The 27795-nt window shown below is 26.1% G+C and overlaps 5 protein-coding genes across 5 annotated transcripts; 3 read left to right on the top strand and 2 right to left on the bottom strand.

Moving 5' to 3' along the window:
- Nucleotides 1–659: 659 nt before the first annotated feature.
- LOC127288584 (arginine-hydroxylase NDUFAF5, mitochondrial) lies at nt 660–3560 on the top strand. Its single transcript, XM_051316122.1, has 3 exons — nt 660–1436; nt 2900–3084; nt 3169–3560. Exons 1-3 carry the CDS (start codon nt 781–783, stop codon nt 3456–3458), a joined length of 1131 nt encoding a protein of 376 aa, XP_051172079.1. The 5' UTR covers nt 660–780; the 3' UTR covers nt 3459–3560.
- An 845-nt stretch (nt 3561–4405) lies between these two features.
- On the bottom strand, nt 4406–5560 carry LOC127288587 (ubiquitin-fold modifier-conjugating enzyme 1). Its single transcript, XM_051316126.1, has 4 exons — nt 5354–5560; nt 4998–5129; nt 4710–4877; nt 4406–4608 (listed from the first exon to the last, which is right to left on the bottom strand). The coding sequence occupies exons 1-4, from the start codon at nt 5474–5476 to the stop codon at nt 4522–4524; spliced, it is 510 nt and encodes a 169-aa protein (XP_051172083.1). The 5' UTR covers nt 5477–5560; the 3' UTR covers nt 4406–4521.
- Nucleotides 5561–7267: 1707 nt separating this feature from the next.
- On the top strand, nt 7268–13860 carry LOC127288576 (protein HBS1). Its single transcript, XM_051316113.1, has 9 exons — nt 7268–7624; nt 7759–7824; nt 8241–8537; nt 8712–8750; nt 10774–11323; nt 11451–11680; nt 12096–12291; nt 12745–12950; nt 13101–13860. Exons 1-9 carry the CDS (start codon nt 7582–7584, stop codon nt 13553–13555), a joined length of 2082 nt encoding a protein of 693 aa, XP_051172070.1. The 5' UTR covers nt 7268–7581; the 3' UTR covers nt 13556–13860.
- Nucleotides 13861–16198: 2338 nt separating this feature from the next.
- LOC127288578 (transcription factor 25) lies at nt 16199–22034 on the top strand. The gene is made up of 8 exons (XM_051316117.1): nt 16199–16505; nt 16913–17304; nt 18582–18810; nt 19050–19303; nt 19541–19850; nt 20965–21258; nt 21349–21542; nt 21733–22034. Exons 1-8 carry the CDS (start codon nt 16371–16373, stop codon nt 21755–21757), a joined length of 1833 nt encoding a protein of 610 aa, XP_051172074.1. The 5' UTR covers nt 16199–16370; the 3' UTR covers nt 21758–22034.
- A 142-nt stretch (nt 22035–22176) lies between these two features.
- On the bottom strand, nt 22177–27429 carry LOC127288583 (actin-related protein 3). Its single transcript, XM_051316121.1, has 6 exons — nt 27235–27429; nt 25865–26045; nt 25427–25741; nt 24394–24708; nt 23026–23244; nt 22177–22803 (listed from the first exon to the last, which is right to left on the bottom strand). Exons 1-6 carry the CDS (start codon nt 27279–27281, stop codon nt 22624–22626), a joined length of 1257 nt encoding a protein of 418 aa, XP_051172078.1. The 5' UTR covers nt 27282–27429; the 3' UTR covers nt 22177–22623.
- Between the last annotated feature and the right edge of the window lie 366 nt (nt 27430–27795).

Below are 27795 nucleotides of genomic sequence, written 5' to 3'. Positions count from 1 at the left end.
GGCAATTCGAGTCAACGATAAATTTAAAGTTATTGCATTCCATTCAACGCTTCGAGGGAACATGGAAAAGTGGGACAGTTTAACACAAGTTTTTATAACCTGCCATTGTCATGATGCCCCATCAAATGAGGCGGTCATGGAACAAACATTCTTAAGTCTCGCATGCCATTGATATATGCCGCCGTAAAAAATATACGATTGCCCGATAATGACAGTCAAAAAAAAAAAAAAAAAATTCCGAAAATTGAATAAAAATGTTAGTTTAAATAAATTTTACGTTTAACTGTTATTTAAAGTTTATTAATTTAAATAATATTTATAAAAAAATTAATTTGGTAATAAAAAATTTATTAAATGAACTTTTTATTATCATTTAGACATCCACACTTGTTAATTAAATTATTAAATTAATTTAAACTAAAAATATTTGTTTTTAAAAATATATTATTTTTATCAATACTTTTCCTTGAGAATATTTGTTCCTTTTTTTAAATTTATATTACTTATATTCCTTCTATTTTACAATTAAAAAGTTTTGTTTATTAAAATTGCAAAAAATAAATAATTGAAAATACGCCCCTGATAGTAGGCTATATGCGAGCGCATACAAGAACAACCGGTTGCCCTCATACAGGGGAACTCGAGAATTTTAAAAATGGCGTCACCCGTGATCAACACATAACCTCATTTAGCCATAAAAAAAATAAACAATTATTCTTAACTGAAAATTACTGAAATTTTAATTATCAAAGTGAAGAATAAATTTCTCAAATACGTAAAATGCTACTGAAGCTTTGTCAACCTTCATCATACAGTGCATTGAAAATAATTAAAAACAAAACTCGAATTAACCTCAACGATATAATTGTTACAAATCAATTATGTCAACAAAATCCCATTATTGTGACATGTTTAAGAAATTTAACACTAACTAAACATGTCTCTGCATTACCGGCAAACAGTGTTATGAATGTATTTGACAGAAATGCAAAATTACTTCAAAGAGAACGTGCAGCAAAAATGCCGGATCCAAAAATCTATGACTATATCAAGGACGAAGTTGGTTATAGATTGGCTGATAAAATTTATGATGTTAAAAGAAAATTTAAAAAAGCTCTCGACTTAGGTTGTGGTAGAGGACATGTGTCAAAACATATGACCAGTGATTCAATTGAAGAAGTAATATTATCAGACATGAGTCCAAGTTTTTTGGAGCAAGCTAATATTACCGATGATGGAATTAAAGTGCATAAACAAGTTATGGATGAAGAAACATTTTCACTTGAATCAAATAGTTTGGATTTAATTGTCAGTTCATTGAGTCTTCATTGGGTTAACGATCTACCAGGATGTTTTAGTAGGATAATTAATTGTTTGAAACCGGACGGTGTTTTTATCGGTGCAATGTTTGGTGGTGATACACTTTACGAACTTAGGTAAGCGATATTTAAAACAACAGGCTTCGAAACGTCGTAAGAGACTAAGAAAAGTATGAAAAAGTATCCCCAAAATTGAAAAAAAGTAGCATCTTTAAAATAAAATAGAATTAGTTTTCTAAGTTTGACGTTAAAGTGTAAACATTTTCTTGTCTAAAAAAATTGAAAGAAAAATTCTGAGGAATAAAATTAACATCATTTTTCTCCTGACTATTTTTTAAAAAACTATCTACTTTTAAATTTGGATTAACTTTTTGTTTTTGGCACAACGGTAAAAGCATATGATTATTCCATAAAAATCATTTTTCACATAAATTTTTATTTCACAAAATAACATTTAACACAGAATTTTTTTTAAACGAATGTTTACTCAGCGGATTTTTCAAAGTACCGAATTTTTATTTGACAGAATTTCTATTTTACAAAATTTCTCTTTACTCAACTGTTTCTTGAACAGAATTCTAATTTAATCTATTTTTAATTTATTATAATTCTCATTCAGTAGAATTTTAAGTACTTAATTCGAATTTTTAAATCCTAGAACTTGGAATCGGAAGCTTATATAAAATACATATATTTAGTATTTTAAAACAACAATTTTAATTAAAAATCTCCAAAAATTCAATTATTTCTAAAAATCTTAACTCGAACTCTTACAAAATTCAATTATTTCTAAAATTTTTATCTAAAATTCTTTGCTCAATTAATAATTTCAATAAATTTTATCCAATTATTCAAAAATTCAATTACTGTTTGAAACTTTGTTAATAATTTTCAGCAATTCTAATTTACAAAAATTTTAATTTAAAATCTCCTGAAATTCAATTATTATTAAAAATTTTAATTCAAATTTTTTATTGAAATAATTATTTCTAATAACTTTAATCAATATCTTGGTATTTCAATTATTTAAAACATTTTTCAATTCAAAATACTCTAAAATTTAATTATTGTCTGAATTTTGGTTAAATTAGAATTATTAAAAAAAAACAGGTAAAGAGAAATTTTGTAAAAAATTCTGTCAAAAAAAATTGCCAAATTAAAAATTCTATTGAGTAAATGATCGTTTAATATGTTAAATGCTATTTTGAAAAATGAAAATTCGTGTAAAAAATAATTATATAAAGCAGTAATTCACGCGGCCAATAATAAATCATCAACTTGGCGAAGAGCTTTTAGGAATCAAAAAATTCGCTAAAATTTAAAATTTAATTAATTTTAAATTAATTAATTAATTAATAATTAATTTAATTAATTTTATTTTTTTAAATTATTTTTTGAAAAAAGTAGCGTTAAGTGGCTTTTGGCCAAAATTAGTAGTAAAAAAGTAGCCTTGTTGAAAAAAAGTATCAAACAAGTAAAAAAGTATGTCACTTACTTACTTAAGCCTGAAAAGAATAAAGACAATAAAAACTCTTATAAAAGAGGTAAAATTTTAATAAATATATTAATAATTTAATTAGAGGATCTTTGCAATTAGCGGAAATGGAAAGAGAAGGAGGTGTGGCTGCACATATTTCACCTTTTGCAGAAATTAGAGACATTGGAAGTCTAATGACGAGGGCAGGATTTACAATGTTGACAATAGATACTGATGAAATTGTTGTGGGTTATCCTACTATGTTCGAACTTATGTGGGATTTAAAAGGTTTATCAACATTTTTTCTATTTGTCTAAAACTGTCTTTCTATTAAAAAATGAAGTTTATTTACCATCAAATTATTAATTTTAGGAATGGCAGAAAACAATGCATCGAGAAATCGTAAACTGCATTTAAATAGAGACACAACAATGGCTGCTGCAGCAATTTATAATCAATTATATGGTAAAACCAAAGAAGATGGTTCAAAATATATACCAGCGACTTTTCAAATTATTTTTATGATTGGATGGAAACCAGATCCATCGCAACCAAAACCATTAGAACGCGGGACAGGACAAATATCTTTGAAAGATATTCATAAACTCGATGAACTTATTAAAGAAACGAAAAAAATTAAACTTAGCGATAACGATAAATAGTAAAAAAAAAAAAAAAATTCGTTATAAAAGTTGTAAATGTATTTTAAAGTTCTTTGGCATGAGGGTTCTATGAAAAAAAGAACAAAAACTTTTCCTTTATTTAATACGTTTCGGCAACTGATGTGTGCCTTCGTTGTTCAAATATATGAAATTAGTATAAAATTAAATTAACGTAGAAGTTATAAATAATAGATTTATATAAAGAATTTGTAATTAAATTTAACAATTTTTTAAACTGTAAACTTGTATAATAATAGTAAGAAAGATAAGGTGAAGGTGAGAAAAAATAATTTTTTTTTTTTTTTTTTATAAAGTGTTATAGAAATTATATCCAATGAAGAAATCTCATGCCAACAATTTTAACTTACTTTCTTCAAACATGTGATTGTAAGTTAAAATTGTTGGCATGAAATTTCTCCTTTGGATATAATTTCTATAACACATTATAAAAAAAAAAAAAAAAAAAAAAAATTATTTTTTCTCACCTTCACCTTATCTTTCTTACTATTATTATACAAGTTTACAGTTTAAAAAATTGTTAAATTTAATTACAAATTCTTTATATAAATCTATTATTTATAACTTCTACGTTAATTTAATTTTATACTAATTTCATATATTTGAACAACTAAATTAAAATATCGACAATATCTAAATTTTAAACACCACTCTACAGTTACATTTGTACTTATCATTACAGATAGTATAATAAATATTCACTGACGAAGGCACACATCAGTTGCCGAAACGTATGAAATAAAGGAAAAGTTTTTGTTCTTTTTTTCATAGAACCCTCATGCCAAAGAACTTTAAAATACATTAAATCAAATTAAGGGTTCAAGTAAAAAAACATCATAATGCAATTAAAGTTGTAAATATTGTACAAATTGTAAAAAAGCAAAAATATATGCAAAATATATTAAAAGGGCAAATATAAAATAGTAAAATTATTTTTCGTATTAAAATCATTTTTTATTATTATTATAGGTAAGAAAACTAAATAACTTTCGTAATATAGAAAATAGTGAATAATTATGTACATAATAGTAAATTTAACAAAAAATTATTTTTCTTGATCTACCTCATCATTGTGACATACAATACCCTTTTCGATTAGATCAGGTATTTCTACCGCAAGCCATGGTCCAAGCTAAAAAAGAAAAATAAATTTTCAAATACAAATAAACAATAATAATATATTTAATAAAGTTTTTATAGAAAAGAAAGAAGGGGAGAATTTAATTCACTTACACCCAAGGCCATAGCATGGGCAATTCCGAATTTTGGTACATTTCTAGCCCATAAAGGTTTAAAATGATCAGTGAGACAAATTTTGCCTCCTCTGTACATTTTTGCAGTTTTCCCATCTAATTCAGGTAACGCTATTTCAGGAGCAGTAGTTGGATACGTAACAGGGATCTATAAAAAATGTAATTATATAAAAAAAGTTTTACAAAAATTTTAAACTAATTTCTAAATTTATATGAAAAAATCAAGTCATGTAATAATTTGTAAACATAAAATATTATAATTACGTACGTCAAATTCAACTTCAAACTCATATTTGAGAAGATTATGAATGTACCAACATTTTCCAAACCATTTTGTTCCTTCTTTATTTGATTCTAGACGAAACCAGTCATTATCTGCAGCTTTGTTGTTTTGTACATACTAAAAACAAATTTAATTTAAAAAATACAATTTTTTACAAAATTGTAAAAAATTAAAAATAATAATTGTCTAATGGTACAACATTAATTAAATTGAACAATTGATGATAAGAAATAGATTAATTAATTTAATTTAATTATTAATTTGTAAATTTCTTACATTTTACTTAGGTTATAGGAATCTGTACCATATGGGAACTTATTTATTTTTAATTTTAACCTTACCTTTATTAACGCTTGATATTCTTCCTTTAATCTTTGAACCCATAAATCCTTTTCACGGGGTCCAGCTTTAGTTTGCAATAAAGGAATGCTACTTAATGTTTTTCTCGTCGATTCATCAACCATTTTTATTAAAAAATTATATCAGACTTTATTATGGGAATTTCCAGCACAAGTAATTTGACATCTGTCACTCATTTAGAGAACATTATAAACAGATTTCTTAGATCTGAAACCTCACTGTGGAAGAAAATGCATACCTTTGAAGCAAACGTATGTTTTAAAAATGTCCACCGTAACTGAAGCGCTACAATCGAAAAAGTGAAATTTAACGAAAAATAAATAAATAAAAAAGTACATAAGTTAACGGAAAAAAATAAAATTGTACCAGAAAATTAAATTAATAAACTAAAAATTATAAATTAAAAACGAAAATAAATTTTAAAAAAATATTTAAAAATGTTTAAATAATATTATTATTTAAATACTTATCTGATTTAATATTTCTTCACATAAAAACACTTTAAAAACTTTACGGTCAAATATTTACACTTTCCACTATTCACAAACTACAATTTTGATTATTTATGTTGATGTATTTCACTTTTATTCACAATTATTATTTTATTTTTTAAGCTTGTGGGCCTTGTGAGAAAAAAAATGTAATACTTTGTAAAAGTACACAATGGAGAAATAAAACTATTATCTATTCACAAACTATTTAAATATATTAAATTTGTTTTTTACACCAATTGTATACTTCTATACGTATAAGCCAGCTATGTTGTATACTATCTGGGGTTAAAAGAAGCTGACAAAGGCAAAACAAATGTGAAAAAAAACACCAATACTTTATTGATATATTGGCAGGAATCCTAACCTTATATTTATTTATCATTTAATATGATATATATATGATTAGTGAACCGTAGTTTTTCATTTAGTATTGTAAAAAAAATACTTAATTCTAAAATCTTTCGACACATTGTTCAGAAACTTAGAAATGACATCACAATAGTGGCAAATAAAACATTTAGTACTCACCATGGGCGAACTTCTACGTCGTTGTAATAATGGTTGCACGACATAAACTCTGCTGCAGCCGATTTTTTTGTAGTTTTCTTCTTCAAGATCAAGTATTTCTGCGAGATTTATATGATGGTTTCATGGCAGACCTCAAATTATCCTCACTATTTTGTATTTTGTTGTCTTTCAGATTGCTTCAACCTCTTGACAATGAGCTGTAAAATAGAAGACAAGACAAAAATTAGAATAAACAATTAAGTTACAGTAATACACTTTTCTTCCGAAACTAAGTAAATTCTAGTAATTAAAAAACTACATTAATCCAAAGATACAAAAATTTAGGAAGTTCTTAATAAAATAATCTATTGTGTAAGAATGAGAAAAAGAAAAAACAACAGAATAATTTATTAATTTTTCCTACTTACCTCTTCGAAGACCAAAGGGGCCATCCATAAATTACGTTGCACTATTTTTAACCATTTTCGACTCCCCCCCATCTAATGTTGCACATTTTGCATACATTAGCGCCATTTTTTCTATTAAATATTGCAAATTCTTGAACCCCCTCCAAACCCTTCAAGCGCAACGAATTTATGCAAACGCAGACTGACACTCCGCTTCGCAGTTCCTTCTCTATCCCCACCACAGCTTCAGAGTCCCAGTAATCTTATTGGCTAAACGCGGACCAATGAAAAAAGTCATTGATGACCGGCAAAGTGGGGAGAGTTTTTTGGCGCTCTCTCTCGGTTTTCCGTGAACCGAAAATCGATTATCAATATCTAGCAAAAAATTAATCGATTATTGCAACTCGAACGACTCTCGACTTTACAATCGACTCTGAGTCCTCGAGTTTTAAAAGTCGATTTTTGAAATAACTTTAACTTTTTAAAAAAAAAATTCCAGGAGCAACTAGAATAATATCTAATTTTTTTCCTTTAATTTACATTACTTTACTTTACTTCCTTGATTTTATTAAAAAAATAAAAATCCAAACCAGAAGAGGGCTATATCGACAAAAGTCGATGTTGACCAAACTCGACTTTTCCTTCTCCTTCCCACACACACATCATCATCCTACGTAAAATCGAGACATATTGCATGCCATTGCATACCATTTGTTTAGAAAGAAAAAAAAATGAAAAAGCGTAAATAAAATACAGTGATTTTATTTTATAACACAGCATAAATAAACATATTCAGTAAAAATGTCGAGACATAGAGACGTTCGTTGTATGAATTATTCGGATGGTAAGTGATATTAATTGAGGTTAAGTTCCCATGACTTACTTATTTGAAAAGTTAGATTTTCAGTTTTTTCTCTTAGAAAAATATTTTCAAGATATCTTACATTCGTTGAGTTTAATTAAAACTTAATTTTCCAGAATATGATGGTTACGATGATGTTTACGGACATTCTGTGGAAGACGATTACTGCGTGTCTCCTGGTGGTAAGTTTTCTGATGTTTAAGTGCTAATTACAATATTATAATTTAGTAATTATATTTTTAAATTCCAAGAAATAAAATTGTCAATTTTTATAAAATGCTAATAGAAATATTTTGAAGATACTTAACTAGAATTTACAAGAAAAGCGGATCTCGAAAATGTTGATTTTTATTTAATTGTATAATTTTTAACTATAAGTTGCTGCAACCTATTACTTTAATTTTTATAATTTAAATATTAAAAATTTATAAGTTGATGCAACTTATTTCTTTAATTTCTGTAATTTAAATATTGAAACTGAAATAGGAAAATCAAGAAATAATGTTATATTTTTGACCAACTCGTAAATTTAAATTATAATAAATTAAATAATTATAATTAAAATTATAATATAAATTAAATTAAAATTAATTTTCAGCTGAACAGTTTATGTATGACAGAAATAAGCAGGCCAACATTTCATCTTTCATAACCGAGCCGAATATTGCAGAAGGCAATGAAGAGGAACATGAAGATCAACTGGCTAGTTATAAAACTCCAACTCTTAGCGAATTAGACACTGCAAAATTAATGTCCTGTATCGACTCAATTAGAACCGTTATTGGTGACACGGTAGCAGAATCTGAACTGAAGAAACGAATTATAGAGTTTGACTACAATACGGAAGCGGTTTTAGATGCTATTCTAAATTCTACCTCATCTAAGAAAACCGAAGGTATAAATATATTTAAAAAATGTCTTCCAAATGACAAATATTTAGTTCTTAAAAGTTTCATAATTTACTGCACTTCTTTTTATTAGAAATGTATGCGAGAAAATGTTTTTGTTACTTTCTACCAATTTCCATTTTAATTTTTATCGAATTTAAATAAATTTCTATAATTTACAGAACAAACACCGAATAAACGTCCCTTGGATTTTTCGTTAGGTATGTTTTTAATCTAATTTTAATATTCTTAAAATTAAATTGTTAAAAAAAAAATTATGACCTTGTAATTTTTCTTGTTCTTTTTCATGTGCTGTTTTCGTTTGTCGGTAAGGTAAGATCTCTCACTTAATAAATCGGCTCTTGGTAGCAAAACAGAACTTCATGCATTTACAATTCCAAAATTAACATTTCAAAAACAATCAAAATTTGATCAAGATCAAACCAAGGAACATGTATCCATGAGTCCTTTAAGTAATTTAAAATCTTTGAGTAGTTTGAGTTCTTCTTCGGTCTTAAATACTAAAAAAGATTCACCAAAATTTTCCGGTTTTTCAAATTTAAATTCTTTAAAAAAAAATAACGAAGCACAACAATGTTCCTCATTATCTGACTTGATTCAGGGTCACAAAAAATTGAATTTAACAAAATTAACATCGGATGTAAAATCGACAAATCCTCCGTCATTTACTTCATTGTCAGATTTAACTTCTCATCATTTAAGTAAATCGAGCAAACCATTTTTTTCACTGAACAAAGAACAGAAAGTTTTATCATTAAATGCAAACAAAGAGGAAAATCCTCTTAAAAACTTATCAAATTTGAAAAATACTTTTTCCGATAGTATTGTAAATATTGTTACAAAAGACGTTTCTTCCTTGACTTTGCATGAAGAACAAAACACAAGTAGTGATAAAAAGGGAAATATGTTAAATAACGAAATGGAAATAGTCGTGAAAGAGACGGAAAATCTTAATTTGAAAAGTCCACAAACTTTAGAATCTAAAAATACTTCAAAAAATGTAATTATTCTTGATTCAAGTGTTTCAAGTTCGTGTAATATACATAAAACAAAAGTTGACATTGTTTTTAAAAAGGCATCTCCACTGGGAAAAGTTTTATGTAGAAGGTGGAAAACGAAAACACCTTTTACAAAAAGTAAAGCTTGGTATTTTCAAACTTCTCCACATATTACACGATTTGACTTTTCGGAATTGTCACCAGATAGTAAAATTCTTCAATATTTGAGGAAAAAGGTGTAGGAAAAATTAATTGGACACAAAATCAAAAAACATTTTTGTAAATAGCAAGTAATTAGTTTTCTAAATATTTTTTCAGTAAAGAAAGAATAATTAAATTTTTACTAAAATGAGCCATTAAAAATTGGATTTTAGTGAAATAGACAAATTTGGTGATTTAAAAATTATTTTTTTATTTTACATCAGTTTACAAATTACCGTAATAATTTTTTATCATTTATCAGTTTTTGTATTTGTTTATTTATTTATATTTATTCGAATTTTGGAAAATTAATAATTATTTCTTAATAGTGTAAAAGTTTATAAATTAAAAATATTGTGAATAATTTCATTTTTACTTTTAATTTAATAAATTTAAAGCAGGGTAGCCTCAATTTATCCAAAATTCATTTTACCCAAATTTTAAACCATTAATTCTTCAATAATTTATGAAAAATTTCAATGAATAAAAATTTGAATAGAAACAAATTAGTAATTTTGAACGTTAATTGTGTTTAACTATCATTATTAAATTTCTATTATAATTCACTAAATTTATTTAAAAATTTTTATCAATGAAAATTTTTTAATGTTAGGAAAATGAAACTGAAATTTAGAAATTTATTCTTGTGTCAAACGTGTAAAATAAAATGATATTTTTTTCTTCATTAAAATAAAATGTTTAATTGCTCAATTATATAAAATAAAATTGTCTTCATTTTTTGTGCGATATTTCTTTTTATAAAATTTTTATAAATACGTGACTCTTTTTTTCTATTTTAGCCATTAGTTCAAAATGTTTGATCTTCATCAAAATTTTCTACATTTTTTTTGTAATATTATCTTAAATGAGAAGTTTTGTATTTGTATATTAGTTATTATAAAATAATATACTTGTATTTACAATTGTGCTAAATAAAAAGAGAAAATTTAGAATCATAAGCAAGAGTCTCATTGATAAGGGATTCAAAGTTCTTTAGCTTTAATTGAATTGAGTGTTTTATTAGGTAACAAGTCGACACCAAAATCAGCTTCGCAATTAGCGAAACCAGCAATAAAAATCGTTCCAGCAGCTGCTCGTTCAATCGTTAAGGGTTTTGATTTGAGTGGCACGGAAAATACAGAACTCCTTCATTCTCGAATATCAAGTCCACGTTCGCAAAGTCCAAGCTCGGAGCGAAATTCGCCTGATATTAGGAGGAGGGATGATTCGAGTTTCAAGGAGAAAAAATCTGGATTTTCAAAATCAGGTACACCCAGATGTCAGTCTCCAATTTCTGGCACAGCATCACCTGAACCGGATTCAAGAAATAAGATTGCTGAAGAGAAAGACGCTTTTGCTATCTACAGGAAGAAACGAGGAGATTCCAAGGAACAATTGCATTTGGTTGTCGTGGGACACGTCGATGCTGGGAAAAGTACTTTACTAGGAAGACTTCTCTGTGATTTGGGACAGGTTTCGTCCAAATTGATTCACAAGTATCAACAGGAGAGTAAAAAAATTGGCAAACAATCCTTTGCTTATGCTTGGGTTCTCGATGAAACTGGCGAAGAGAGGTAATGGTATTCTGTTATTTAATTTTTTAATTTTCGTCTTAATAGATATTTTAATAAGTCATTTTAATTTTCATTTAAAAAAAATAAAAAAAAATTCACTTAAATAATTTTGAAAATAATCTTATAGAGAACGAGGAATCACAATGGACGTGGGTCACTCAAAATTTGAAACCAGTACAAAATGTATAACTTTGCTTGATGCACCAGGTCATAAGGATTTTATACCAAATATGATAACTGGCGCCACTCAAGCTGATGTTGCCCTTTTGGTTGTGGATGCAACTAGAGGAGAATTTGAAACTGGATTTGATAGTGGCGGCCAAACTCGAGAACACGCTATTCTTTTACGATCTTTAGGTAATTCATTTCTGCTACAGAATTTAAAAATAAAAATAATTATGAGAACAAAATTTTTTATTCAGATAAAATAAAAAAAACTTAGTAGGTACATTTGCATACAAATAAATTTATAAATTTTCATAACCAATTTTGAGTTTTAAAATACATTTTTAAAACAATTTTTTAAATTTGAATAATAATAAAACTGATTAATAATTTAATAAACCGTAAAATGTCATGTAATTTGTATTAAAATAAACATAAAATACATAACATTTCAAAATAAAAAAATTAATCAAATGTAAAAGTTTTATAAGAAGAATTTAAATAATTTTAAAATATTGTCTGCTTAAATGAAATATAACTTTTAAGTAAATTTTAAATTCAATTAGGTAAATAGAAAATGTATTATATTATGGATTTTCATTTTTAGGCGTTTCTCAGTTGGCAGTGGTTGTTAACAAACTTGATACGGTTGAATGGTCAAAGGAAAGATTCAACGAAATTGTTAATAAAATGAGCATTTTTTTGAAACAAGTAGGATTCAGGGATGCTGTCACTTTTGTCCCAGCCAGTGGTTTATCTGGTGAAAACATTGTTTCAAAGCCAAAAGAAGTTCTTGCAAGTTGGTAAGTTATAATAAATCATAAATCATTAATAATAATATAAGAGTAATCTCATTATATTTTACTCGAAGTCGTTGCAGACTAATTTCAGGCCTCGGATTATTTTTACTTTTTTCACTTATACATATTAGAAAATAAAATTAAAAATTAATTTATTTATTAAATTAAAAACAAAATACCTGACTTTTTTAAAAAAAAGTGTAGCTCATCCAAAATTCAATTATTTTTAAAATTTGAATCTAAAAAGTCTTAGAAAAATTAATTATTTTAATATGAAATAAATGTTTTAATTTATTTAGTGTTTATTTATATATTTTATAAAAACTTAATTTTTCATCTTATTTATAAAAAAAGATAAAATAATGATTTTAATAAATAGTTAAAAATTGAATGAGTTTAATTGAAAATATTAAAAAGTATCAAATTTTAATTATTCAATTATTAATATTAATATAGGTACAATGGGCCAACTTTAGTTGGTGTTATCGATAACTTCAAATGTCCAGAGCGACCAATCGATAAACCTCTTCGCTTTTCCGTTAATGATATCTTCAAAGGCACAAGTTCCGGATTCTGCATTTCGGGACATGTTGAAACTGGTTTGCTTTCCATAGGCGATAAAGTTGTCATCTTACCGCAAAACGAATCAGCCCAAGTGAAAGGTTTGTAAATTCATAATTACTCAAAAAAAAAATAAATAAATTAGAGTTAAACAATTTTTTTATTGAAAAATAATAAAAAGAAAATTAAATAGAAATATTCCAAAACTCACTGTAAAGTTCTATGAAATTAGAAGTAAATTTTTGTTTTAGGAATTCAAATTGATGAATCTCCTACGACACATGCCTTCGCCGGAGATCAGCCAACTTTGATTTTATCGGGAGTGGAACAACAAAATATTGCCATTGGCGATATTGTTAGCAGTGTACATCATCCAATACCAGTAACGTCCTGTTTTCAAGCACATATTGTTATTTTTACGATAACAAATCCGATCACAAAGGGAATGCCCGTTGTAATGCATCTGCAATCGTTGATTGAACCGGCAGTGATGACGAAATTAATCGCGCAATTAAATAAAAGTACGGGCGAAATAGTGAAGAAGAAACCTCGTTGCTTACCGAAAAATTCGAGTGCAATCGTCGAAATCGTAACACAGAGACCAATTTGCATGGAATTGTACAGAGATATTAAACAACTTGGCCGAGTTATGTTGAGAGTGCAGGGCACTACGGTCGCAGCCGGTCTTGTTACTAAGATCAAATGAATCACTAAACGGTTAACAAGTCTTTAATAGTGTTTATGTGAAAAGCCTTAGGCAAAAGAATTAAATTTTTCATCTGTACATTTTTCAAAATGAATTTTTTAAATTATACAATTAAAAAAAAAACACTCGAGAATGATCAACAAACATAAATGTGTATAATGTGGTCTTTTTAACGGTCCCGTTTTTCTTACTTGTTGATCCTGTCTTTAATGCATAATATGACAGGTAACATTTATAATTTGTGATACTTTAAATGTAAAGATTAACATATCTAATAAAGTTGTACATCGTTATTATGCAACTTATCCGATTTTCTGTTTTATTTTTCTTTACTTAGTTGTAGAATATAATTTAAAAAATTATGCTGATAAATCAGGTATAAACTTTATTAATATATTATTAATTTCTTATTATTAAATCACTTTTAAGAGTGAGTCATTTTTCATAAATTGAAATAAGATTCTTTTTTTAGAAACAAAAATTGACAGATATTCAACATATTTGAGTCATTATTTATACAACATTCGTAAATATTTAATTTGATGATTTTTATATAATTTGTCATTAACCTTGACAGCTTCGACATCCAGGAATGGGAACATCAAAATTTATCCTGCCGATTGGTCGTCGTGGTGGGCGTGGACTGCAAAAAATTTTTAATAAATATAAGAAAAATAAAACTACTTACATATTTTTAAATTAAAATTTTCTTTTCGCCTATTATTAAACATTTGTAATTTTTTGGTATTTTTAAATTAAATGTAGACTAAATTAATAGGAAAAAATTGAAATAATGAAACAGAGACACAATAATAACAAATTATATAAAATGAAAAATTCACAACAAACTATAAGTATAGATCATTATATTTTGACCAAAGTTGTTGCAGCCTAATTTTTAAAAAAATGATACTTTTAGAGATAATTCTTTCAGAACTGCGTGATGATTTAAATTGAAAATATTTTAATATTCAAGTTATATTTTATGCAAAATTATTTACCTTTTCAAATATAAAATTTTGAAAAAACTACTTTTTAAAGTATTTGTTTAAAAATCTGTATATTACGTCAATATTACTACAATTAATTAAAAAAATATATTTTAAACGTACCGTTTGATTTATTCAAGCAATTTTACTATTATTACAAAGTTATTAGAGTTGAAAATAAAAAACATTTAAAATTGAAATTTCTTTTCGAATAATTTTAGTTCAAAATTTTTATATTAGTTCGAATATTTTCTAAACAAAATCTATAGTAATTAAAACTTTTTAAGGTAAAATATTACAAAAATATTTACTTTTTCAAAATTAAAAATTTTTAAAAGCATGAATTGTTGGACAATTTTAGTTTTTAATTCAAAAATTGTTATTTTCTTTGATAAAAAGTGGATACAAAATTTAAATATTTTTTAGAAGCTTCTATTATTAAATTTATCGTTTAAATATTTTGTTAAAAACAACTAATTTAGAAATGAACTTTTGAAAAATGTGGTGTAAGGAAAAATCAATTTGATTTAAATAAAAAATCAAATTTTTTATTATTTTTCTTAAAATATGAGCTTGAATTGGAGTAGGTACGGAAAATTGTCACTTTCTTAGCAATTAAAAATATATGAAAAAAACACAATAATTCGTAAGAGTGTAAAAAAAATTTTTTGTTTCTTGTTATGAATTAATTGATTTATTATTGTTTAATGATTAAAACAGTGAAAAAATTAGAATCTATAAAAAGGAAAAATTTTTAATTGTAAATTTTGTTTGTTAAAGAATTTTAATAAACAATAAGAAATAATTACCCAGAACCAGCACCAGATCCAGATCCTCGAGAATAATTTCCACTGTTGTAATGGCCTGAGGCTGGACTAATTAGTGTACTGAAACTAAAAGGTAAAATCGAATTTGTTTTTTTTAATTATGTTATTATTTATTCTCATATTTAATTCCTTTAAAAATATGTTCTTACAACAGTGTGATGGCATTGAATATTTCTCCTACAAAACGAGTTATACTCCAGGGTCTGGATGAAACCACTTGTCCATCTGCAAAATTAATTAATTATAATTTTCATTTTTCATTAATATTTAGATTGATAAAATTTATTTTTATTTTTATTGACTTTTGTATAATTATATGACGATATGCATTAAAGATATAGATTTTTAATTAATGAAAATTCAAGTAATTATAATATTTTTAAACGCATAGTATTAATAAAATGCTATAAAAGAAGCATTTTACTAAAGTTAATATATCAAAAACAGATAAGTCATTTCCTGGTTGATATTCAGTTAAAAAAATCTTTCTACTTACCTCCAGAAACATGAACCATTGCAATAATTATATATCTGTCAAACTGTGTTAAAATACACTGGTAATTGAAAGTTGTTAAATAATTTAATTGTTATTTTGATAATAAATAAACTTGATAAATTTTCAACTGTCAAAATATGTGTTTCACTTGCTAGTGTCACTGACAATAATAATCATAAAGCAAAGTTCATCGAGAATAATCAGAAAATTACGTTTCCTTCACTGATTGGTTCCTCAGGAAAAATTGACCAATCAGTAAGCTTTATTCGACGTGCAATTTCTTATAAGTGAACTAGTTATTACACAATTTTTTTTTAACAATCGTGAAAAGTTACTTTTGGAGTTAAATATTTTAACTCTTTTCATGTGAATTTGTTATTTTTTTATTTTCTATTTTTTAAAAATCTTCACTAACTAATGAATTATAAAAGTAAATTATTTAGGTAAATTTGTATTTGTTTGGAGTAAACATTAACAGCTGAGAGAAAGAGTGTATAATCGCAATGTCCACGCGATATATGAAAAAAGTTTATGGTTCAAATGTATTTCCAAAAACAAATGATTTTGATGATACAAGTGATAATGAAGAAACAACAATTCGAGACGTTAAACAAAAAAAATTCAACACATTCACTTTGGTGAGTTTGACAAAATAAAATACTTTACATTCCTAACCTAAAAACCTCTAATTTGATAAAGATATATCTATATAATTTAAATTCATTTAATTTACATTTAATTATAAAACTACAATCTAAGCAACTAAAAAGAATCTACTGTACTTTTTCTTATGGTTCAAATATAATCATAAAAGATTTAATCTACAGTATCTCAAAATGATTATATAGTCTTTATTTTCTTTTTGTTGTGAACATTTTTTATGTATATATATAATACGCATAAAAATAGTAATATTAATAAAAATAATAGTATTATTTCCATACTAATAGTATTAGTATTATTTATTCATTAAATTGTTTTAAAACAAATAAAGGATTGTATGATTTTTAAGAAAAAATTTAACATATTTGATTGAATCCGATAGTTAAATAATTCATCTGAAGACGAAAAACAAGACATTACAGACGATAATGATGTAGTAAGTCAAGAAGAGGAAGAAAATATTGAAAAAGGACAAAAAGAAGAAATAAAACGTAAAAAAAAGAAACGTCAACGCAAAAATCGTAATCAAAATGCCTCGCAAAATGTTGGTGCAACAAAAATTGATTCAGAAGATGAGATCGAAAGAACAGTGCGTGAAGTTAATAAACTACTTGGTGAACCAACTCCTAGTACAAGCCAAGTAGTCATTGAAGACTCAACATCGATTGTTCTTAAATCTAAAGAAGAAGTTCTGTCAGTGCATCATAAACATTTAAATCCAATCAATGAACTCAAAAGGATATTTGGAAGTAAAACAGTTCAAGCCGAAGAAAAGTTAGTTGTTTTTTTTTAAAGATAATTTTTTTAGGGGTCGTCCACTTTATTATTTTTCTTATTTTATATTTGGTATTTTGGGACAAGAAAGATATTAATTATTATTTGTTTATACATTTAGAGTAGTTGGCTCCTCATTTTTTTAAATTAATTTATTACTAGCAGTATTACACATTTTTTATTTCATAAAAAAAAATTCATGATTAATCATAATAAGTAGCAGCACTAAAAAATATTTGAATGTGCTTCCTATTTTTAACAATAATTAGTATAATTTGACCTAAGCATATACAAATAAATATGCTATTTTCATTTCAAAAATACCATTAGATTCAAATTCTAATAGGTTTGGAAATTTATTCATATTATTTATAATTAACGTTTAACTGCTTTCTTTCAGTAAAAATGATATTTGAATCAACGTAATTTAAATTCAAGAAACTTTTCTCTGCAGTTTTGAAATCTTACTAAATTTTTCAATATTTATAAGTGATATTTTAAGAATATTATTTTATAAAAAATTTCTTCTTGTATTTCTGCAGATAAATCATTATTATTTTATATTGATGAAGAATAAATCAAGTAGTTGACTCATAAAGAATGAGTTGTCTTCATATATATAAGTCTCGATCAATTGATAAATTCATCAATATAAATTGTTATTTTATGTGAATGTGAATCAATATATAACAAGTATTTTTCCATTTATATACGTATATTTATTATATTTTTTATTTGTGAGCAATTTTTGTTGATAGTTTTTTTTATTATAGATTTAATTATGTTTTTATTATTTGCAATTAATATACATTTTAAAATTAATATTAATAATATGGAAGAATAACAATTTCATTAAACAAAAGTTTAAAATTTTCAATAATAATAATATAATATTATACAAATTTTTTTTATCAAATTATTTAAGCAAAAAGCTCACTTTAAAACTTTTTGCAAAATCTTATTTCCAGGTCAGTATTAAAAAAAAATGTTAATAATGTTTTATATAATCATAAATTATTAGTCATTTTATTTAAAAATTTGTTAGAATAAAATTATTTAAAAAACTATTTTTGTTATTAAGTATTGTTAAAAAAGATTGAAAATTTAATTTTTATTTATAAAATAGTTGTAATCTCATTTATAAAATGAGAAGCTTGACTGATTTCTTTTCCATCTTTAACATATTCTTTCATATAGGTGAAATTAATTAATCAGAAATTATATAAATAAGTAGAAATTATTTCTCATCACTTGTGAATAATTGGGTGATTTTTCAGCAAACAAAGGGGTAAAAGACGAACGGGTCATTTAAAAAAAACATGGTTGGTTTCGCCAAAAGACAGTTGGTTGCCTTTCGCCAAAACAGGCCTTTCCATGATGTTAGATACTTCAATGGCATCGCAAGGTGGTATTCAATATTTTATGTACGAACACGGACCATCATATCGACAAGCTCAAATGAAATTTATTCAAGCCGTTGAAAGTTCGGATCACGAAAACATCATTGTAAGATAATAATAAAGAAAAACATAAGTCACTTAATTTAATCGCCATATTAGAATATAATTTCAATAGTTATTTTCATTTTATTTTTATATACAATTTTCAATTTTAAAAATCAAGAGTACAAATAAAAATTTATTATTTTTTATTTAAATATAAAATTAGAAATTTTTTTATTTCGATTGAACAATTTTTGTATTATTGATCATGAAAAATATTGTGTCTTTATTATATTTTTTCAGTCGATGGTAAATCAACATCCGTGCCATGTTGATGCGCTTATTCAATTATCCGAGCTTTGCAAGCTAAGTGAGGATCTAGCAACAGCTGCAGCACTAATTGAACGAGCTTTATACACCCTCGAATATGCCTTTCATCCCCTCTTTAATTTAACGACAGCAAATCATCGATTAGATTACAGGAAACAACAAAATCGATCCTTTTATGTTGTTCTCTTCAAGCATCTCACGTTCGTTGGCGGCAGAGCTTGTTACAGGTAGACACACTTTAATAATGCGATCTTTTTTATTTAGAATTATTTCTTCTCAATTCGAAATAAAAATTCTTTCTCTCCAATTCGGTATAGAAGAATAATTAATAAGAAAAGAATAATTCAGAAATTTGACTTCGGATAAAAACTGATTCGTAAACAAATTTTGGAATACATAAAAAAACATTACTGAAAAAAAATTAAATGTCAGTGTGGTAAAGGTTATTTAAAATGTTTTTACAGGACTAGTTTAGAACTTTCTAAGTTCCTCCTGTCGCTAGATCCAGTAGATGATCCACTTGCTGTTGTTTTAATGATTGATTTCTACGCCCTAAGAGCAAGAGAATATGAATGGTTCATTAAATTCTGCAATTTATGGGAAAGCACGAGAAATTTGACTCAGTTGCCAAATATCGCTTATAGTTTAGCTCTCGCTCATTTTCGTTTAGGAGAGCAAGAAACTGCGAATGAACTTCTTCAAAATGCTCTCCTTATGTTTCCAGGCGTTTTGATGTCTCTGCTAGATAAATGCAGCGTTCAAACGGATTCGAGGGTAGGAAATTATTTAAATTCATTTTTAATGAGCTGAAAGTTTTGAACGTTCATTATTATTATTATTTTTTTCAATCTATAAATTATTAAAAATTATGATGACCACGTAAAATAAAACAGTGAATTAAACAATTATTAAATTAATAACTTCTTTTTAGATATTTTAAACAATATTTTGTAATAAAATTCGTACTCGAAGAAGTTGAAAAAAAATATCGTTCATATGAACATTCAATACTTTTGGCTCATCATTTTTAATAAATTTCACTTTACTTTCCATCATTTAACTGCAGGGTTGCCACAAGTCAGGGAATTTTAAAAAAAGTGATGGAAAAATGTTATAAACCTAGATTTGTTATTATAAAGTACCTAATATGTTCATGTGTTAAAAATCAATGTGTCCAGCGACCGTTAAATAATTAAATAATAATTTCTATAAATATTTTTAAAATTAATTGAATTTCAGAAGCTTTAAAATTGAAATTTTTTATAAATTTGAATTGCTGAAATTTTTTTTTACAAATTTTTAACAATAATTGAGTTTTAGAGAACTTTTAATTAAAAATTTTTTCAAATTATTAAAATTTCGAAGAATTTTTGTTAAAATTTGGTTAATTAATTAAATTGTTGTAGTTTAGAAGTTTAATTTTTTATTAATGTTTAAATTTTAAAATATTTTCAATTGAAAATTTGGCAAATATTTAAAAGTATATAATAAACTTTGTAGGTACAAATTTTTCGTAAAAATTTAATTTTGATATTTCAAAATAATTGAAATATTGATATTTCTTTAAACTTTTTAAAATATGTAAGTGAATTTCTTTAAGAATTTGAATTGTTCTTTATACAATATTTGTTTAACATAATTCTCATTTGATTGAATTTTCATTTATCACAATTTTTTTAAATAGAATTAATTTGATAGAAAAGGGAAAATTATAATGAAATTTTTGTAGCAACCCCGAACTAATTTAGTTTTTCATGTTAATCAATTAATTTTAAATTAGATAAGAAATCAAAATTAATCGTAATTATGAATAAACTGTTCGTGGAACAAATTATTTTGAAAATATTTTTTCAATTCAAAAAATATTCGTTTTTTTTTTTTTTGTTAGGTTCAAGGACATGATTATTTTAATAGTAAAGCTGCCAATACTACTTCACCATCTTTAGAAAAATTGCAGGATTTATTTGTAAATCGTTCTTATCATGTGTGGAAAGAAGCCGAGGTTCTTCCTTGGCTTGAAAAACAAGTAAACATTGTTTTAGACAGAGTGGATTCTAAAGATGAGGCTGTGAAATTTTACCAAAATAAACGTATCAAAAGATATCAAGGGAAATTACCGAGAAATATATTGAGACACATTATTCTCTCGGATTTGAAAGGTGTAACCATCGCGGTTTCAGAAGTAATTTTGCAATATTAACAAAGTTACACTTTACATACATTGTAGTAAATTTTGAAAATTTACTTATCAATTTTTTTTTGTATTTCACAGACTCAACAAGCTCCAAGTAATGGACCAATTTTATCCTACGATCCTTTACCCCCTCTGGAAACAATTGATATTTATTCTAATCCCAGAGCTTCAAGGAGAATAAATGAGGCTTCAAATGTTTTATCTTTATTTTTTACCTCTTTGTTTAGAGACGTGGGAGGTAACACGCCAGATTTTAATGGCTTTTTGGTTGGGTAAGTTAAAATTATTTAAAAATATAATTATTTGAATTATTGAGCAATAAAAGAATTAGTAATTAAGTTGATTCACGATATTGGTAACAAAATTTTGTATCAGTTTTTGAATTTCTTAAAAACAAGTAACTATCTTTTTTTGAAAAAACTAACAAATAATAAAAATGCTTAAAAAATGGTCTTTTTTCAGAGATAATCCTGAGGAAAATGCCTAAAATAATGTCACCAGCTTAATTGGAAAGAATAATTTAAATATGTTTCTAATGCAGTTGAGATCTTGATGAAGTTTATAGATATAATAATTATTGTAAATATGCTTGATGCTCTTTGAAAGAATATTATTGAATATGTATTCGAATCTGTCGAGCTTGATGCTCTTTGAAAGAATATCATTGAATATGTATTCGAATTCGTCGATGTGAAAAATGTATTATTTTAATTTGCAAAGGCAAGGAATTCGAGATTGTAATATAACAGTTTTAATAAATGTAAGTATCTAGTCTTATTTCTAAATAGTCCTAGCTACAATAACAAGTTTTGGCAACATTCACACAATGGGAAACGCGCCTGTGTGTCTTTTTACAGCTCATTGAGAAATTATTGAGGAGTTCTTAGGTTCTTGAAAACAGAGATATTATTTTAAAAAGTTGATTCTTTTAACACACGCTTCGTATGTACATATTCTATACAATTGTTTTCATAGTTCACTTAATCATTTTAGTCATTCGTGTAGCCATAGTAATTAATAATAATACCTTGATTATCTAAAGTCCCTCTTTTAAATGCAGGCTTCATTTTTTTTCTTTTTTGTTACTTGATTAAAATCTTCAGTTAGTTTATCTTCATGCATCAGATGTAAGACTTCCTTGTACGTTCACTAATACTCTGGGCAGTTTACGTAAGAATTAATTGCACGATTTTAGTGACCCGTTTGATCGTTCCTGGACACGGTCGGTAGTTTTACGAAATGCAGAACAAACGAAATTTTATTAAAAATTCGTTTAGGTAGGTCGTCGGTTTAAGTTTCATCGTTCGATCAAACTAACGCGCTCCTTTGGCGTTATTCTATTTTTTAAAATCCTTATATCATACTACGGAAGGCTGGATTGTAACGGCAAATTCCTGGACCATATTCTTGATAGTCTTGTTTAGTGTGACAGACTTGGTAGAATTCGGGATCACTAGCTAATAATGCACCTCCGTACCAAACTGCACAGCGTTGTTTATGATGTGACAATACACGAACCTCTATTGGTTTTGGCTAAACAACAAATATTTTCATTAGAAAAATTTGACGTGACAAGCAAATTGTTGAAAAAACTTAATTTTTATTTAAATTAAATCTTAAAACAAACAAAAATTAGTAGTTCTGAGCAAAATAATTTATTTTGAACTAAATAATTCAATTTTCAATTCAATTCAAGTGAAAATGATAATTTAATTTAAAAAACAAGTTTTTATTTGATTTTGTTTGAATAATTACCGTAATATGGCCACCACTGAGTTTTTGACTCAGTTTTAATCTTGCGTCCACTGTCCTCTTAATGTCTCGTTGTAATCGTCTGCCGAAGTCTTTAAACATTGTCGATCCACCTGACAAGACTATATTATTATACAAAGGCCTCCTAACGTCAATGGGGCAATTTTGAATAACATCATCGACGATTTCATTGAGCGGTGTGGTAAAATCTGGGTTTGAAAACTGTAAAAAATAGCGATTATTGTAACAACAGTTAATTATGACCTAAATTATTTATGTTATAAAAACAAATCTTTCTTATTTCTCCAATAATTATTTTTTGTTTAATATCAAAGATAAAGAAATTTCTTAGATATTTTAATTTGACTTAAAGTGACTCGACAATCAGAGCTGATAAAAATCAGGATTTTTTTTACTTAAATCAAATTTATTTTTACTTACGTAACATTTTTCAAAAGTTAATTTTTAAATAATTTGTTTTTTAATAAATACTTATACGATACATTTACTAAAACAACTATTAGGAAATATATTTATTTTTTTCAAAGAAAGTATCATTTCTTAATTAAAAATTAAAACTGTCCAACAATTCAGGTTTTTTAAAATTGTTGATTTTTAAAAAATCACAATAATTCCGAAATAAAGTTTGAATAATTATGTATTTTCTTTAAATTATATTAGAACTTGTATAAAAATTTTTAACTCAAATTATCTAAAAAAAAAAATTCTTGATTTTTGAAACCTCAATACTTCCTAAATTTGAATTAGTAAAAACTTTAAATAATTTCAATTAGTGATCCAATTTTTACTTTTGAATCAGTTAAATTTTAATAATTCGATAGTAAAATAATATTTTTTGACTGTTAATTAGTTAAATTTTACTAATTCGAAAACAAAAAGTGAGTCACTAATTCAGATTAGTTAAAATTTTTATTAATTCAGATTTAGAAAGTAACATACTTTGTAATAATTTATAGTAAAATTATCAAATAAATCAATCGATACGTTTTTATATATTCCATTAACTGGTTATGATAGTTTTGACGCAAAGATATTCTTAATAATTACTTCAAAAAGTTATGTTTTAAAAATTTGTTATTTTTAAAAGGTATAACTAACTTTAAATTAAATGTCAGTAAAGTATTCGACAATAAATTAAAAGTTGAATTTTAAAATTTAGGACCTATAAAATTGAATGAGAAAAATATATTAAATATAAATTATCCTTTGATTTAAATGATTGTAGCCCTATCGACAATAAATAAAAATAATGAAGAAAGTAAAATCATAAAGAATTTTAAGAAAAAGCACATCAGTAATAATAATTTATAATAATAAATATATTTTGTCTTGAATAATTGATAAACTCACCTCTGGATGGAAGAAAATTTCTGGTCCGAGAAACCTTTCGTAACCGACATCCACGACGAAGGGCTGTTTTGTAATATTATTGACGCCTTCGAACTTTTGGAATTTACTAGGATCACTGTCGAACTTTGCGAATTCCTTCGCAATATCGGGACAAATATAACAATATTTTTCTTTGATCGTCTTGGCTGTCTCTAACGATTGTTCGGGAGGAATTCCTACCTCACGTTCTCTTAAAAGACTTTGAATGAAGTACGTAATATCTCTACCAGCAATTGGTATGTGCTTTATACAACTTCCTATAACGAAACCCTCCGCCTGTAAAAAAAAGATTTATTTTATGCTTTTTTGTTTTCTTAACTAAAGATTTAAATTTTTATAAAGATTGATGAATTTACATCAAATTTGGTAATTAGAGGTTTTCGAGATCGCTGATTAGGAATTCGGAGTCAGATTTTTCAAAATTCAGAATGTCGGAAAATTAAAAAAAAACATTGATGGAAGGTGCCTGAAACTTGTTACTCCGAAATTTCTAGGCTCGTAGAATCTGACATTAGATTACAAAATTTTTAAATTTTACGCGCTCTGAATAGAACTAATAGTTTCCTTTTACTTTTGTAAAATTAAAATCAGTTTTTATTAAATATTTTGGATGCTTCTAAGCTTCTAAGGTCCCTTTTTTCAGAGCGTGTTACAAATAGTGAACGAATTTTTCAAAAATTATTGGATTCATGCGAAACTTATTTTCAGTAAAAATTTAACGTTTGTAAAATTTACATTATTAATATAATTTTAATTTAAAAAATTTTTTGCAACGTTTCTTGATCAACAATTTTTTAAAGAAAATTTGTTTCTTTTTAATTGGAAATTATACTTCTTGCTGACAAAAGTATGTCAAATACAAATTAAAAATTTGTTTCACAAAGTAATGTAATTAAACATCCAAAAAAAACCTTTATTTTTTGTGAAGCAGATGAATAGTAAAATTAACGATTTAAAGTAGTAAAAAAAAAAACAATGAAATAGATTGATTTACCACTGGAATAACGTGAGTAACTCCGTCACCACTGTCGACAACAATGCCCGTTAGACTTCTGTCTTCTAGATTTTTCGCTGTCCACGAAGCAGCTAAAGCAAGCACTGCTTGCACAGCTATGTACAGTCCAGATACATTAAAAGATTCGAACATAATTTCGGCTGTGTACTCTCGATTTTCCGGAGTATTGAGTGGAGGCTCAGTCAGTAGAAAATAATGATCTTCGGGCTCAGCCCTGAGGTATTTGAAAATACACTGCTGAAGGAATCGTTCCATAAGATCCCAATCCTCCACGAGGCCATGCCTGACTGGGTACTAAAATAGGCGAAATAATTATCTTCATTTTTTTTTTTTTCTAAATTTGTCTCTTTCTCTTTTCAGGGAATATTTTAAGTGTGATACAGTATAAAAATAATAGAAACATTTAAATTTGCTTACTTTAACAGCATATCCCGTAGCTTCGAAGGCTTCATCGCCAATGTAAAAATCGAGGTCATCAACTCCTTTTGTAACACGCCTTGCACTATTGTCTCCAACTTTTGCTGTTTCTTTGATGGCTATAGCCGAGGGTATTACTAGTTGAGGCTCTTTATTGGTTGCGAAACCTAACTTTGTGTACCTAAAACCATTTTTTAAATTTATTATTACATTCGCCTATTTACAAGTTATAAAAACTATTAGTCCACGAGATTATTATCAATAGTAAAGTTATAATTACACTATCAATATAATACAAATTTTTGTAAATTACTTTATTTAATAAAAATAAACCAATTGTTTACTTTATTTTAAAATAGTTTGTAGTTTCTAAATTTATGTGTTATTGACATAATCATACAAGAAACATATTTATCAGAAAGTTTATTTATTGAATATTTTCTATAAATATCTAGTAAAAGTAAAAGGAAGAACTAGTTTCCAAGCAATTGCTTTTCCAATAAAATTTTTTAATCGTTTATTAATAGATAAATTAAATGTGAATAATTTAATGTTTATATATAATAACGTATTATTTAACAATTTAGTACTTAAATATATTTTTTAAAACAAAATTCTATTTAATAATGTTATTTACAAAAATGTATTGGTTTTTATAGTAAAATTTTTTTGGTTTTGTTTGGAAACAAAATAAGTTACATTTCTAAACTGTACTACTGTACATTTCTTTTGTTTTTTATATAAAGATACACTTTGAAGCTCCCATGACGAGACAAAAGACTACTCCAAAAATATTCCAAACTTAATCAAAACAAATCTAGTAATTTTATCCAAGCTATTAAAAAAAATCTCGTTTAAAAATAAAACTTTAAATAAATGATTTAATTAATTAAACAATGAAACATATTATAATAGCATCCAGCATAACCTCAAATAATGAACTGATCGCAAATTTCAAAGATAATTTTGTAAATTTTAATACCAGCCTTCCTATAACTGTAGATGTTTTTGTGGTATAATTAAAAAATTATACATTTAAAAACAAAAATAGTAACATTTGTTATGGAAAACAATGTATTGAAAAAGTAGGCTCGGTATGGCATGTCAAAAAGTGAAATAGTGTAAGTAAATTAATCGACCTATCAATATAAAAACAGAAATAAGTTTTTTTTTTTAACACTAAACAAGAAACGAAATTCGTTTTAAAAGAAAGTATATTTAATCTTAGATCGGAAGTTTATAATCAAGCCGGATGATGATACACTTTGTCACTGACACAAGAGTGGAGTTGTTTCAGGGTTAATCATCATTTCCTAGCCTAACTGTGCTCATTGAAAATGGAAATTTAGAAACAATACAAAATCACTTACCCTGTGCCTACATCTATTACACACGCGGGGAGATGTCCAAGAGGCATGATGTTTTATTTAACGCAGCGGCTCGCCCTTTTTAATTTGTTCTTATCTTTGACGAGACGTTCGTTAACCACCGCAAATACCACACCTCGGGTACAACCACATACAACACACACACACACACGGATCAAAGTAACAAACGCAAATCCAGCAAATCGCAGTGAAAAGAATCCGGTAAATTCACGTCAATGACGATGGGGTTAGTTCGATAAAAAAGAAAGCTTTTTTGTCGACATTTCACATTTTACCGATCGATTCTTCATGCAAGGTAAAGTAGTTTTGTCCGTTGTGAATTTGTGGACAGAATTGCCTTTATCAGCGCCAAATTTCAGTACGCTTTATTAATATTCACAGAGATTAGAAAATTAAAATTTAATATTATTTTTTTTTATTTTATTATTACATATAATAATATCCGTATTCATTCATTCATTCCGTCTGTCCACGCTAAACTTGAAATTAAGTAATATATACTTCTTGCTACTATCCTACTTGCTATTTATAGAAAAATAAGTT

Source organism: Leptopilina boulardi, unplaced genomic scaffold, assembly GCF_019393585.1.
Source record: "Leptopilina boulardi isolate dan_hultmark-lab unplaced genomic scaffold, ZJU_Lbou_2.1 LbouV2_392, whole genome shotgun sequence".
Lineage (NCBI taxonomy): Eukaryota > Metazoa > Arthropoda > Insecta > Hymenoptera > Figitidae > Leptopilina > Leptopilina boulardi.
Note: the sequence above shows the minus strand (reverse complement) of the source record. Positions and strands in the feature narration are given on the sequence as shown.